Raw genomic sequence first — 15,101 nt, 5'->3', positions numbered from 1 at the left:
GATCAGCGTGCCCTCACCCACAGAGTCCCAGAAGGGAGATAGCTGCCAAGCTTCAGTGGGTGACTTAAAGCTTGAAGAAGGCCTTAGTATCAGAAAAGAGGCTCCTTTAAAACAGTGACGATCCCTTCAATGGTGTTTCCTGCCTCCTAGAGAAACGATAACTGAGTGTTGGCAGCCACGTTGGAACTGTGTGGCAGGAGAGCACAGGGAGGAATGGGAGCCTGGACAAAAGTGAGCCCACTCCCATGACTCAGGATGTTTATAGAGCCTAGGGAAGGGGATCCTCTCCCTACTGTGGCAGAGCTGGGTTTCGTCACCAGCCCTTGCAAATAGACTCACCGCCACTTCTAAGTCAGCTGCAGAGAGCAAAGTGCTGGACCTGCTCATGGGTGCCCACTTACGGACACACTCATGTCTATGGCATGGTTCTTACTGTTCCTTTCTTTTTGCTTGAATTTCACAGCATCCTGCCCTCCTTATTCCTCCTTCTTGAATTGTTTCATAGATTCTTTATCTCCTGTACCCTGGAGATACCAAGTTATATGGGATCCCCAGGCTCTCATTTGCACAGCCTGGCATTGTCTTCCTTGAATTTCTGCATTAGCATCTTCAACCCAGGCCCTTCCTGGACTTCAGACCTCTACTTCTATCACCTCACAGTGATTTCCACCTTGTCTGGATCTCAGCCCCAGAAATTGGTGTGTTCAACCAGAGCTCTACCCCTTCTGCACCCTTACCGTCTTTCCAAACTTCCCAACCCACCTGCCTGCCCCATAGACTTCTCTCTGAAGCTCCTCGGTGCTCAGATGTGTCTCCCAACAGGAGCAGGAAACAGGGGTTACTGCTGTCTGCCTCCACCCCTGCCCCCCTAGCTCAGTGCAGAACCCAGCAGCATTTTATGTGCTGCACTGACAAATGAAATCTCTTTGTTCTTTAAAGGAGCCAACATTACCCGAGTCTGCCAGCTCACACCAACACGAGGTAACATTAGGAATCTTGTCACAGCTCAGACACAACAGTCGGCTGTCCTCCTTCCTTACTCTCCCTCCTCTTCCTGACTCTACATGTTCCCCATGTAAAATCATCACAGGTGGGTAGGCCCGTTCAGATACCTTCCTAGGAGTCTGGGTCCCAAAGTGGGATGCATTGTACCCAGGGGCTATGACTAAACTGCCTGCCTACTCCCCCACTGCTTTCCCCCACCAGCCCTTAGGGGATTAGGAAGACTGATTCAGGCTCTGGGTGCTGTGCAATGTGGTTGTGCAGCATCCAGCTATTTCTGGATCCTCCTCCCTCCCAGTCCCAGCCAAGCAACACAGCTCCTTGGTGGAAGGATGTTTCCTTAGAAACACCACCAAGCTCAGAGTAGGTTGTGTAGGGTGAGATTCACACAGAGCTGCCCAAATGCACCTCTGGGACAGCTTTCCAGGGCATCCCCTGGGGTCCAAGTAGAAAAGAGAGTCCTCCTCCTGATTTAATAGTACATAAAACATGGAGATGGGATAAGGGTCAGGAGAAGCCCCCTCAGTACCAGGGCACACTTGCTGCCCTGAGTGGCAGCTCAGATTAAAGTAGAGCAGGAACTATGGCTGTTACTTCCAGTGGCAAAAAAAAAAGAAAAAGAAACAGTGTTTGTCTTTTGTCTTTTGACTGTCTCATCAGTTTAGCAGACAGAAAGATCTACTCCCTTTGCTCCGTATGGGAATATTGGGTTTTACTGGAATCTTGGGTTTAATCCAGTTTTTCCAAAAAGGTGGCACCACAAATACAAGTTGGATTTCCAAACTCTTGGAGCTCCTCGGGTCTAGTTAGACACATTGCTGAAGAGGCCTAGAGGAGTCTTTTGTATATTATCAGTGGTAAAATGTCTAGCTTTTGCATGTGAGCTGATTTTTGAAATAACTGAAGTTTATCCAGAGTTGAATGGTAGGTGAATAATACAGGGTTTGACATGGAGAATGTCATCAGCCATCAAAACAGAGGTATGACTATGTCCATGTGCTACAGGAAAAAGGTACACACACACACACACACACACACACACACACACACACAATGGTAGAGAGAGGAGAAGGCTGTGGAATGACCTTAAAGAACAACTCTGGCCCAAGAAAGGAAACTAGTATTTAATGGGCTATTTAGAGAGAGAGGCAGAGTATCAATATATGATGGTATCACCAAAAGCAAAGGAGGTGATAACAGAAGTGAGTGGTCAGGTCAGTGCAAATTCCTCAGAAAACAAAGCACGTCCATGAAGAAGGGACAAGGGACAAAGGTGACAATAAGTCCATGACCTGGACACTCTGAGGCTGCACCTAAATACACCACGGCTGCAATTACTTGTCAACCCAGGAGGCCTCTTTCTATCTTTATCTTTCTTCCCCACTGTCTCTCCCTCCTAAGTTCCCTCCCTTCCTTTCTTTTGCTTCTTTGTGGTACTGGGGAAAAGCACAGAGATTTATCATTTAGCACCAGGATGTTTCTTAATTCATACTTAATTGGATCCAGTAAGAACAGCAAAGACCAAGTCAACACACCAACCCAAATAAGCGGAGCAGGAAGAAAATCAGGAATAAGATAATTCAGGCATCGGACAGCCCCAGGATGCATTATCATGGTGGCAGACTAAGAAGGGATTTGAGCACAACCTTTGGAATGAAGCAGCCAGACTCTGCAGATGAGCTCTGCTGTGTGCTAGTTGTATGACACTGGGCAACTATGTAACCTCTGCTATCCTTTGTCCTGTCTACAGGATAGATGACCATTGATCCTCTTCTCAAGTAAGAAGACTCAGGCTGGCATGGGGCAGATGCTCTATCAGGAGGACCACAGTTCTGGAGCTGCTTAGGAGAATGACAGCGACCTCCTACACTTACTGTCTAGAGGCTCCTCCACTTCTTTGTAGACTTGCCGTAAGGACCCATCTTTCATGTATTTCTCAGTGAAGATGTCGTAAGGGACCAGTTCTCGAATGGTCTTCTTGTCATCCTCAGAAGTGGCAAGCCATCGATCACATGGGAAAGTCAAGGTCTCTGTACCCTGGCGTGTGGGGGGAAAGGAAGTTAACTCTTGATATGGAAACTGCCACCTTCAGCATTTTCTCAGTATGCTAATACCCATCAGGACCAAGTTTAGGGTTATGGGCATCCACAGAGAGTGGAAAAACTGCAAGGGAGAGTTTCTGACCCAATTTAGTGGGTCCAATTTTACTTTAAGGCTTTCACAACTATAACAGGAGTTGTCTCTTGAAGGCTGAGCTTCCAAAGTTCTCTTACACGTAGATATCTGAGACCCACTTCAGGGACTCATCACCAGTGGCTAGATAGGGAAGGCTCTGTACTTTTGAATTGCTCCTAAGTCATTCATATCCACAGTTGTGACTGAGAGGTTTTTCAAAATTTAGAATTTTGTGGATTCAAAATGTTTTCCAAGTTGTTCAGGGTAGGTTTTCTTCTGTTAGTTGGCCTTGAGTGGCAGGAAGGACAAGTTGGTCACTCACTAATAGTATGTGCTTGGTGGGGGGAGCAGAGACAGGGTGCCTAGCCTGTCCTCCTTGGCTACTAAACCAGGTCATAGAAGATTCCACTTTGGATGTGAGCTAGTCCGCATATGTGAGTGAATTGGGTGAATTGCTCTCAGCAGATTTTATCTCAACTTTATAATGCTGAAGCAGCCAGCAAGGGATCTGCCTGGAATACATCAGAACAGACTGGACAGAAACTCACATCTTTGTCTGGGAGGAGCCTGCGGATGTCCACGTGGGAGCAGTGCCACCCAGGATTTATGCCCGTATTATCATGGCCAATCCGAATTTTTTCAATGATTTCTCCCACATCTTCTAACTTTGGAAAAGAGAAAAGATACCAGAGATTAGCAAACAGGCCTCAGTAGCAATCTGCCTCCCTCCCCAGGGCACTTCCTTCAAGTCCCCTTGAATTCCAGGGGTCACTTTCTCTGAACACTTCTGCAACACTGCACCAGGCCATTCCCCATTCCCTCTTCTCTGAATGTTCCATGCTCACATGTCTCTTTCCTGCTCCCCATTTATAGTCAGTCTTGATGCAAGCGTTCAGTTCAGTGCCCTTCTCTGGGAGGTCATCTTCTCTTCAGGGTGGATTCCAGCCCCATTTTCTACCAGTTGCTTAGTTTGGGTACTAAATTGGGTATCAGAAGAGAAATTCTCATTTTTCCTGTACTCCTGCCTTGCCAAGCTGACCTCATTCAAGCTGTCACACCCCTCAAAGATCCCTTCAAATTTCTGCCATTCGGTTTCTGGGCTTTTACAAATTCTAGTCCCTTAAATTTGACATTTTCCTACTACTAGATCTTTGCTCATATTCTGCTGACTCCTCCTTTTTCTTCTTTTTACCTAATTCAGTTCCTGTCCAATCACATAGCTCAGGTCAGAGATCATGGATCAAGTCTTATTTCCTCGGGAAAGCCCTTTGGATTTCCCAGAGAAAGTCAGATCTTTTCCCAAAAGATCTTGTGACATGGTGTTGCTCCTCGTGACACCATAGTGCTAAGTTTACATTGATTCATATGACACCTGTAGTCCCCTCCATCACTGTATCTTGCCCATTTTCTCCTCCACTAAGAAGAGCCTCAAAGGCAGACACTATGGTGCTCACCAAGTTGTCCCCAAAGCCTAGAATGATGCCTGTGACATAAGTACTCCACAAGTATGGGCCAAAAAGTCAAAAGAATGAGTATTTTCTAATCTGCAAGGTGGTAATAATAAAGTCAGCCAGACAACTCTGCCTCGTAATATGATGATGAACCTTACCCACAATGGCATGTCAAAAGATCACGTGTGAGCGTTGGTGAGTTCCTGAGCTGAGGTACCGAGAGTCTGATCATTTCTCTGCTGCCTGGAGCTGACAGGGATAGGATGAAGGGCTTAGTCAGGAAGCATGGATTCCCTGACCCTTGCAGGCTCTCTAAAGAGGCAGTGAGTGGTCAGACACAAGACAAGGCCATCTGCTTATCTGGCACATGCCAGATGCTCTCTGGGCCAAGCTGCCTTCCAAAACCCCATCATTCTCGACTCAAGCACTCCTAGGAGCCTCTTGGATCTCCTCTTCTCCTTGGAGATGATGTTTTATGACCCACACTCGTATTCATCTGTAAGAAGACCTGGCTCAATAACAGGATAAGAAATAGATGAGAAATAGGGCAAAGGAAAAAGAAGAGCAGGGAGATACAATAATACTAAGATGCCCTGGCTCATGGCTGGCCTAAGAATTCGTATCACAAGGTTAGTGTCACAGTTGGGGGGAGGGGGAGGGGTATTTGCAGACTTGAGTTCCCTGGCAGCCTCTCTGTGGAGGTGGTCACACATCCTGCTCTATCAAGATCTCAGATGTCACAAAGAAGTGGCATCATCAGCTCTGGTGTGAATGGAGAGCTCACCAAGAAAGAAGTGTCTGAGTGATTGATTGAGTCATTCACCAAGTGCAAAGCCTTTATATCACAGACACAAGCAACCTCTGAATGAACAGGAGCTGCCTCTGGCTTCCTCCAGGAGCTGCCTCTGGCTTCCTCCAGCCCTGGCCCTGCCCCTTTCCTATCAGCAGTGCTTGGCAAGTCTGTCTCCCTTGCCCTGCCCTCACCCTTCCCATTCGAGCCCTGGCTGTATGACTTTAGACCAGGCACCAGGACTTAACCTCTCCATCTCTAAAATGTTGAGATAGGTATCTTATTCAGTTCGAGACAGGGCCATGTGTGGGACAACTCCTTGAGGTTATGTCTGCATCTAAAACCACAAACACCATTCTCAGCTGAGGAGATGTCAGCTCCGTGGATGAGTGAATCAGCCTTGAATTCTCCCTGATAAAAGACAGAACAAAGGCAAAACACTTTCCCACAGTGTTGACTGCTCCTACAGGAGGTGAGAAAGGGGCAGGGGCACAGGGGACAGTGACTGGACAAGGATGGAGACATGCACTGGACTTTGTTTCCTACCAGAAAACAAGGGGGATGTCTCCACAGGTCCCTAGTACCTGACAGTCCCAGCTCTTAAGGCTCCTGGCTCTTCTTCCAGTGCCACTTCATATCCATCCCCAAGTCACATCATGCTCCCCTGTGTCCCCTGGCCAAACCTCAAGTCACATGCTGGATTTATGTCCTCCTCTTAGCTACAGGACATATTGCTCCTGTCACCAAAAATGCCTTTCCTCTTTGTTCTGTTTGTGCCACACATGCTGAGCTCAAATCCAGCAATGCAGTGAGTCTTCTGCCTCTCTAAACACCTACGGTAGTCTCAATCCACCTGCTAGTATTCTGCAGTGGCTAAGAGCATGTATTCTAGAGGCAGTCCCCACAGATTGAGATCCTGCTTCTGTATGTCCTGGCTATATGGCTTTAGGCCACTAAACTTTCTAGGTCTCAGTTTGCTCTCTTTATGCAGGGATGGTTACAGCGTGGAGTCATAGATAAACCCTTAGGATAGTGTCTTCTGATCTAGAGGGTCAGTGACGATGATGATCATCAGACTCTCACTAACTGTGTGGAAATCTGGGATCTCCAACTACATTGCAAGTCCCTTGCCATGCAGTCCCTTGCATGTTTCCTCCTCCGGTGTCTCCTGTCCACATTAGCACACAGCAGGGAATCATACAGGTGCCATACGCATTGAATGGAGAGGAATATGGTTTCGAGATATAGGTACTTACATTCACAGCGTAACACCAAACAATAAAGCCCCTTAGATGCTGGCATCCAGTTTGTCCCCCACAAAGGCTCACTGTGTTGAAGATATGGCTGCTGATGGGGCTTTTTGGCAGTTATTGGATCTAATGGATTAATTCACTGAGTATGGTCTTGAGGACTTTATCTAATCCCTACCTCGTTTTCTCTGGCTCAGCTCTCACAGTCTTCCTCTTTCCCTCTCTCCCGCTCTCTCCCCTCCTTTCTATCCTCCATCTCTCTGTCCCCACCCTTCCTGGCTGCCAAGAGGTAAGAAGCTTTCCTCTGTCACACTCTTCTGCCATGATGTTTCTGCCTCCCCATAGACCCAGCAACGATGGAGCCTGCTGACCGGCTGAAACCTCTGAACCTGTGAGCCCAAATAAAATTTTCTTCCTCTAAGTTTACTTTCCAAGCTATTTTGTCACAGTGACGCACAAAAAAGCTGACTTTCCTATCTCCACTGTCCAGACTTGGAACATACAGAACATCCTTCTGTATCAGATTGTTTGCCTGTGACTTTAAAGCTGAGCACCCCGTGATCACTGGTGATGAGAATCCCGGCTGCCCCAGGACCCCCAAACCAGCTACACTAGAAGCCTCATTCCACCTGTGTGCATGTGTTTGTGGTGGAACAACTGAAGAGTCCCCTATAGACATTATTCCTTTCACTTGCCCAAGACCTGTTCAATTGTCATTGCCTTTGACCTTGACACCATTTCTGAAGGCACAGGCAAGCTTTACCATCTTCTAGGGTGGGTGTTAGTACTAAGGCCTGGAGAGTTGGATGAGTAGCTCATCTTCCAGTAACAGTGGCCCATCAGGGATGAAGGGATGAAGCCTTGCCCTTGAGGTAAGGCTGCTCTCCCTTCTGTCTGACCCTCCCCTCCAGGGCAGCCTGCGGGGCCAGCTACCTCTACAATGAAGCGGGAGGCAGATTTTCTTTCAAAGAACAGCTTCTGCTCCCTCTTGTTGGTGCACAGGAACTTCTCCCGAGTGCACACGGCGTCACAGCCATAGATGACAATGAAGATGTTGGCATCTGTTCCGGCAGCAAAGACATCACTTGTGTAGAGGATGATCTCATAAGGCACAACTGAGGAGGGCAGCCAGAAGTCAAGGTCAGAGGGGATGAAGAAACAGAAGACAAACCCAAGTGAGATCAAGTTCTTTACCAGCACATCTGCCCAGACCCTTCCCCTGGTACACTGCTGCCTATGAACTTGAACCTTCCTAGGCCACTACAGATGGGATCCTATCATGCTTAATGCCCATTGAAAACCCCTAATCCCTCAGACAACAACCTTCCCATGGCACAGTGCTGGTACAATAGACTGGCTTAAGGCACAGGATTTAGAATTTGACAAATTCAAGCTTGATCTGGCCCTAGATTATCATTGTTACCTGGGTAAGTTACTTATGGGTCTTCGATTCCATTGTTTGTAGAGTGTTGTCAAAGTGGTGCTTGGCTGGACATTAGTTAACCAGAAGCGTTAGGTTTCAGGGGAAGCTCACCAGTAAGATATGTAGTGGTAAAAGCCTTTGTCCTCTCTCCACCCTGATCCCAGTCCCTCACTTGGTTTGCCCTTCCCAGCCCATCCATGCATGTCTGGCCTTCATTCAGGCCCTGTCATTTTAAAGAGGCTCCTTCAGGGGAGGGGGCAGGAGGAGGTGAGGGATGCAGCAGTTTGCTCAGGACCCCCACTCCAGGACTGTCTGTCCTTAAAAGAGGTGACCCGTCTATGCTATTGGCACCAGCACACAGAGAGGCCATCAAGTTCCCCCAAGTGTGATCTGGGGATCTTTTCCTTCAGGAACTCTTGAGGAGCTACGGAGCTGCAAACCACTCCTATTTGCCTACTGGGGGGTTTGAAAACAGTTGTCTAAAACAACATGTTGCCAACTACTGATTGAGATTCATTAGCAGATTGTGAGGTAAGAAGGGAAGTATCAGTGTACCTCAGAAGGGATCAGGGTAAACTTTTGTTTATTACATATACGTGCATGCATGCATGCATGCGTGTGTGTGTGTGTGTGTGTGTGTGTGTGTGTGTGACTTATTCTGGCAGGAAGAAGGCATACAAGGACGTAAGAAGGCAATGAAGCTTCAGAGGAATAGTTCAAGGAAGTCTCCCCTAGTCTGTGACCTTGACCATTAAAAGGAGTCACATTGGGAGCTTCCTCCTCTTTGGTGAGCCCACCCTTTTCTAGATGAGGAATTTGCTTTTTGTCTATCATTAGGAGTATTTCCCCTATAGCACTGCAGTGACAATACTTGTAGTCGTAAAAGCTATCACTTGCTGAGCACTACATGCCAGATTCTACACTCAGCATCCTGTGGTCTTTATCTTTTTTCACCCTTGCTATGAGCCCCTGAAGCAGGCATTCTTATACCCATTTTATTCTATGAGAAAACCAAGGCACAGAGAGAAGTAACTTGCCCAAGATCATTTAATGGAATGTGAACTTGAACCCAACCTGTCTGATCTCAGAGCTCGTTAGTCTACCTCTAGAGGAAACTGGAAAGAAGTACTACTGCCAACCACAAGCCACAGGGAGGCGTGTCCCACAGAGGGTGTCCCTCACCTGAAAAGGTCCCAACATCCAGGCAGCTGAGATACAGAAGTCTCAGCCCCGCCAGGCCCTTGAGCAATAGCAGAGGTGCCCTTTGCAGTGGGCCACTCTTCCCTAAAGGTTGCTCCCCAGCCCAAGGCTGCAAGGCCTGAGGGACACATTGGTGACAGGATTTAACTTTCTTGAGACTGCACCAATGAATGCCTTGGGCATTTCTGAGTTGAAACGGCCCACCCTGTGCCCTCTTTGCTCCTGCCCTGGGCCCGGAGTTGGCTCCTGATTTCTAGTCCTGCTTTTGCCAGTGGTAGCTGTGTGTCCTTGGGTCTCCATTTTTTTTTTTAACCTGTAAAGCAAAGAGGTTTAACTAAATCATGGTTCCAGTTTGTTTACCTGCAGGATTCCTGTAAATACATGTGTTTGGAATGTTCAGAAAGAAACAGCGTTTTAAAGGTGAGGAGCTGCTCTGGGTGTATGGGGGTGCTTTTCCCTCTTAGGCTTTCTCCTCTCCTGCCAGCTGTTCTGAACCATCTTTCCTAGTATGGCCCTTCAGACCATATTGCAGCAGAAGGTCCCTATCAGCTTGGAAATGGCAGAACTGTGACATTCAGAGCCATCTGCAGTGCCCCACGTCCTCCTGCACATGCAATTAAAGACCATCCTGATGATCCTTTCCAGATACACTGGTGAATCCTGTGTGCTTGCAGCAGCGCTCAGCCAATGAGCAGCTCTCAGTCTACTCTTTCTGGTTCCATGTTATTGGACAGCCTAGCTTCCAGATGCTTTCTAGTCCCCTGACTGGAATATCTGGCACTGTTTCCTGGGACCAAAGCGCCCTGGTTTCCTACAACACCCGTGAGACTTTCTCTAGAATTAGGTTCTGAACAGCAGAACCTCTCTGCTCCCACCTCTCTCCTCTGCTCTCTGGAGAGAGCTACATGTTTAGGCTGCATCTCAGATCTTCAGACTGAAAGTCATGTGTTTCCTGAACAGTTTCTCCTCACCCTGTCTCCCTTTTTTCCTCACTCCTTGCTTTTTATTTTTAGCAACTGAGAGTCTAAGATAAGGGCCAAAAGGATAGCTTTAATATTAGGTTAGAACTGAACACAATCAGCCTTCTGTCTTCATGGATTCAACCAAGCATATACCAAAAATATTCAAAAAATTATGTCTGATTAATCATGTATAGACTTTTTTGGTCATCATTCCAGAAAAAATATAACAACTGTTTACATAGCATGTACATAGGTTTATAAGCTACATAGAGATGATTTAATGATGTGTGTAGGCTTTGTTATGCTGTTTCGTACAAGGAACCTGCGGACAGTGTATCCCTGGGAGTCCTGGAACCTTTCCAGAGCCAGGGACACTGAGAGGTGACTATAGATGCAAAGTCAAGCCATACAAGCTTAAACTCTTGGTGAGTTACAGAGTAAGGCCTGTTGTGGGACACAAAGGGAGACAGATACTTATTTCTGCCTTCCAGCATGCCACTCGATCCCTGTGTGACCTTGTTCATCCTGAATCTATCCTGAGCCGGCTCTTGGAGGCAGGAGATAGGTTCAAGATTTGCTTTGTAGTTTTGATCAGTTTTATACTATTTTGTTTTGTTTTGCTTGAATTCATTGTATGTGAAGAAACAGACAACTATTTTGAAGAAAACAAGAGACATTATGGTAGCCACTGTTGATTCTTGTTGTCTTGCTTTGAAATCCTGTGTCACTTGCATTTTTCTGATCTGCTTTGTTCTGTTTTGTTTTATTTTCTTTTTAAAAAAGTAAAAAAAAATTGCTTTGTATATGCTAGGCCAGTGACTTCACCTAGGGAACTGTCACTTTATTTTAGACTTGGACCATAAAGTATTTTGATGATCTGTTAATGTCCACTTTAATTATTGATTTATATTGCTAGAATATGAGTTACTAAGGGAAAATATTTTAATTGTTCATAATTTAGCTAGAAAGATTATATGTGCTGAGTTCAGATTTAAACAAATTCAGATTTTTTTTTTTTGGTACCAGGGATCGAACTCATGACCTCACACTTGCCAGGCAGGCGTTTATGCCACTGAGCTAAATCCCTGGCAAATTCAGGTACATTTTTACATTTTGGTTGATGTAAGTTTGATTCCTATTTCCTAAGAAGCATTTACATATTTATAAATGTTTTATATATATATATTCAAATGACACCAGTAAAGGGCAAGTATCCACACTTAACCAAATTATTCATCTTGCTCCTCTCCTTTATCCAATACATGAAATTACAGTTATCTTCTTTTTGAGTTCTCCATCCACCCAACAGCAATCTGAGTGGAATTTTTAATGCCTGGAGTAAGGACTGGTAATGAGGTCTATCAAGATTCCTCAGTTAGACCTTTTCTTTTTATCCTGTACTGGAAATTGAATCCAGAGCTTTCACACTGAGTTACATCCTCAGCCCTTTTACATTTTTTAAATTTTGAGAAAGGATCTTGCTAAGTTGCCCGGGGGGGGGGGTTGAATTTGCATCTTTTTGCTTTAGCCTCCCAGAGTTCTGGGATTACAAGTGTGCACCATCTTACCCAGCTAAATCGTTCTTTTCTGACATTGCACCACACTGCATTATTATCTCTCTTTTTCAAGTGAGGAAACTGAACCCTACAGAGATAAGGCTGTCTACATGCTATCTGTAGATATTTTGGAGTAGGGTTTGGGATAAATACTGCATTTTCTTTCCCTGGCTTCAGGGCTATGCCCACCACTCCCCATTCCTTTCCTTACCTGCCACCCCAAGCTTAGGAAATTTGGTGAACAAACAAGAGAACCAAATCTCCAAAGTGTGCCCTTCACAGAGTCAAGTCTGGATAAGGAACTGGGGTGGCAGGTGATAAAATTCTGAGGAGGACCACATTTGTCATGCAAGGTTCCTACATGGTGTGTATCGCCTTGTCTGAAGCTCTGCGTGGAAGAGGTCCCTGATGATCGCCCCATCGTCTTCATTCTTGGCCAGCCAGCGGCCACAGGGAAATGTCATGCACTTTCCAAGAGATGGGGCATCCACCTCCACCCAGTCTACAAACCAGCCCGGAGCCTTCCCTGGAGAGAGAGGAGACACAGAATCTATTAAGATTTGTGCAGAGATGGTTTCCTGTGAGTGACTACAATGACTCCAAACATCCTTCCCTACTGAATGACTGACACCTAGACCTCCAACATTCATGGGTCATCCTTTTGCTGACAGCATTACTAAGAGGATTCCTGTTGAAACGTGCACACAGCTGAAGCCGGATTGCAGTCCAGGCTCTGGCAGTGAAATCAGGAACAATGAGGGAACACAGTACGGGAATGAAGAAGGGGATGGAGAGTCTGAAAGGGGGAAGGTGAGGATGTTATCCAGAATGCAGACTCCAAACAGTACACCCAAGACAGCCAGTGTCCACAAAGGTGTTATGGTTTCACTCAATGGCAGGGATACATGCACCACTCCCTGGGTGATTGTGGTGGATGAAGCAGGTAAATGAACAGGAGAGGGAGAATCCTCCCTACAAAAGTCATGCTTAAATTGAAAGGAAAAAAGTGGAAGCCAGGCACAGAACCCTTTCCCCGCAGTCCTGACAATCCTGGGTTCTAGGACACAGGTCTCTTCCTTAAATTTAGAAAAAGATGCTTTTAGGGCCAAGAAAAAGAATCCTACTTTACTCAAGAGGACAAATGTGGGTCCACCCTCTGTCTTGCTTCAGTGTCAATGGTCATAATATTCTGGCTAGATCATTGGCTTTCAAAGTGGCCTAAATCAGTGGCCTCTGTATGATCCAGGGACTTGGGAGACTTGCACATTCTCAGTCACCACCCCGGTCTGCTACATCAAAGTCTCTAGGGTTGAGGCCCAGAAATCTACATTTTAATACCCCACCCACCTCCAAGTGATTCCGATGCACAGTCAAGTTAGAGGGCCACTGAGGCAGCTTAGAGATTTTCAAATCTGGCTGCACATTAAAATTGAGTTTGGGGGCGTGTTTACACTTTAAAAATCACCAGAGCTCAGACCAGTTTGACCAGATTCTCTGTGTGTAGCCAGTCAAGACAGACTGAGAATCTATGTTGAGGAAGGGAGATGGCATCCAATCCCAAACGTCTTTCCCGGAGGTCCCCGGGACCTGTCCATGGTCCTTACGGTTGTAGCCCAGTAAAGAGCAGAGGGAAACCGACCTGAGTTGTCATGGCCGATTCTGACTTTCCACAGATCCCCCAGCTCCAGCGTCTCCACCGTGAAGATTTCAATACTGTCCCTTTCAAATTTGTCACTGTTTGTCTTGGAGGACTTCATGAGGGTTATTCCTGTCAACCAGATGATCCCAACATGACTGACCGGCCCTGAGAGCTCTCTAACCTGGTCTAACCCATCCCTTTTCAAATCAAACTGAGATGATGCAGTTACCATCCACAATGTATTGGACTTGTGTACATGTGTTCTTTTATTGAACTTACACTAATTCTTTAGGGTATGCATTTTTATTTTCAGTTCATATATAAGGAGAGGCCTTATTCAAGATCACCCAGGAGAAGGCGGTGAGGCTCTAAGTGAGCATGTGATCCCTTTTCATGACCCTCACAGTTCTCTACCTAAGGAAGGAGTAGATGACAAAGCCACCCTCCTTACCCAAACAGGGCACCTGTGGAGATGGGACATGTTAGAATTCTCAGAACAATCTTATCTGGATGTCAAAGGGAGAGATGCTTCAAGGGCCTCCTTCTAGTCAGTTCACATATGGAATCTTTCCTGGGACTCCTGTGAGAGTCTGAGCTTCAAGGTGGCTTGAGAAGCAGTACTATTCCTTATTGCCTCTTCTAGCACTGTCTCCTTATCCCTCCAGGTCCCACCTTTGGTGCCACCCCATGTAGAGAGGCTCTTGACATTTACAGGCCCATTAAAGTCTGGCTTAAGAGTACAGAGAGGTAGACAGACTTTGGCCCAGCACTACCTGACTCTGCCTCTTACCATCTGTGTGGACTTGGGCAAGTTAGTTAATATCCCTGAGACTTGGATTCCTTAGATGTTAAGAAGAGGTAGTCTGGGCGCCTTCCCTGCTGAGTTACTGAAAAAACTTAAGAAGGTGTTGAGTGATCAAGAATGTGTCCAATATATAGAAAGCCAGTGGCAAATAACTGTTAAGGCTTATCAATTCCTTTGACTGTTGTTCAGAATCTACAGCCATATTATCTTGAATGTGCCTGATCTCATCTGACTATGGTTCAGGAGCCATCATAATCCAGCTCTATTTATAAGCTATGACATAACTATTTCATTATATGCCATTTGCTTAATATAAACTATAAATAATAGTGATTAATGTTTATTGAGTGCCACTTTGACCAAATACTATATTTTACATGTTCAATTTCATTAAAGCTCTAACTCTATGAGGCACACAAGAGTTTTATATCTACTTTACAAATAGGAGAAACTAAAGCATAGAAGGGTTAAGCAACTTGCCCAAGGTCATGCAATTAATGGTGAAGTGGAAATTTGAATCAGGCCTATGCTCTCTACTCATGCACCATAGTATTAGAATAGATCTAATCAAAGGCCAGGAACTGTTAGATCCATTCATTCTTATGCTTGGCAAAGGGCTCTGATCTTGCAGGTTTTTGAGCTAATTTGTGCAGTCTACTTGAAGGGCTGACTCTCCTTTACACTCAGACAGAATGACTGGATGGGACATGAGTGGATGTGACCCCATCATTAAATGCCACATTCTCTGAGTTCCTGCAGAGAACCAAGAACAATACTAAGAGCCCCTAGAGGAGCATGGGGCTCATGAGTGAATGTTACTGGTGGTTGGAGAAGACAGCCTTTCCCAG

General features: G+C 46.0%; 1 protein-coding gene across 2 annotated transcripts in view; it reads right to left on the bottom strand.

The window, feature by feature from the left end:
* Window positions 1-15,101, bottom strand: part of Loxhd1 (lipoxygenase homology PLAT domains 1) — a 165,234-nt gene that overhangs the window by 42,202 nt on the left and 107,931 nt on the right. For both annotated transcript variants that reach the window (XM_063231735.1, XM_003474065.4), the window contains exons 24-28: window positions 13,449-13,577; window positions 12,171-12,335; window positions 7,602-7,783; window positions 3,726-3,842; window positions 2,877-3,039 (exon numbers count right to left, since the gene is read on the bottom strand). In XM_063231735.1, coding sequence (XP_063087805.1) covers window positions 2,877-3,039; window positions 3,726-3,842; window positions 7,602-7,783; window positions 12,171-12,335; window positions 13,449-13,577 — 756 coding nt within the window. The remainder of the gene's footprint in view (window positions 1-2,876; window positions 3,040-3,725; window positions 3,843-7,601; window positions 7,784-12,170; window positions 12,336-13,448; window positions 13,578-15,101) is intronic.

The sequence above is a fragment of the Cavia porcellus genome, unplaced genomic scaffold (genome assembly GCF_034190915.1).
Source record: "Cavia porcellus strain 051 isolate PalLab524CR breed Dunkin Hartley unplaced genomic scaffold, mCavPor4.1 scaffold_20, whole genome shotgun sequence".
In the NCBI taxonomy this organism is placed as follows: Eukaryota; Metazoa; Chordata; class Mammalia; order Rodentia; family Caviidae; genus Cavia; species Cavia porcellus.
Note: the sequence above shows the minus strand (reverse complement) of the source record. Positions and strands in the feature narration are given on the sequence as shown.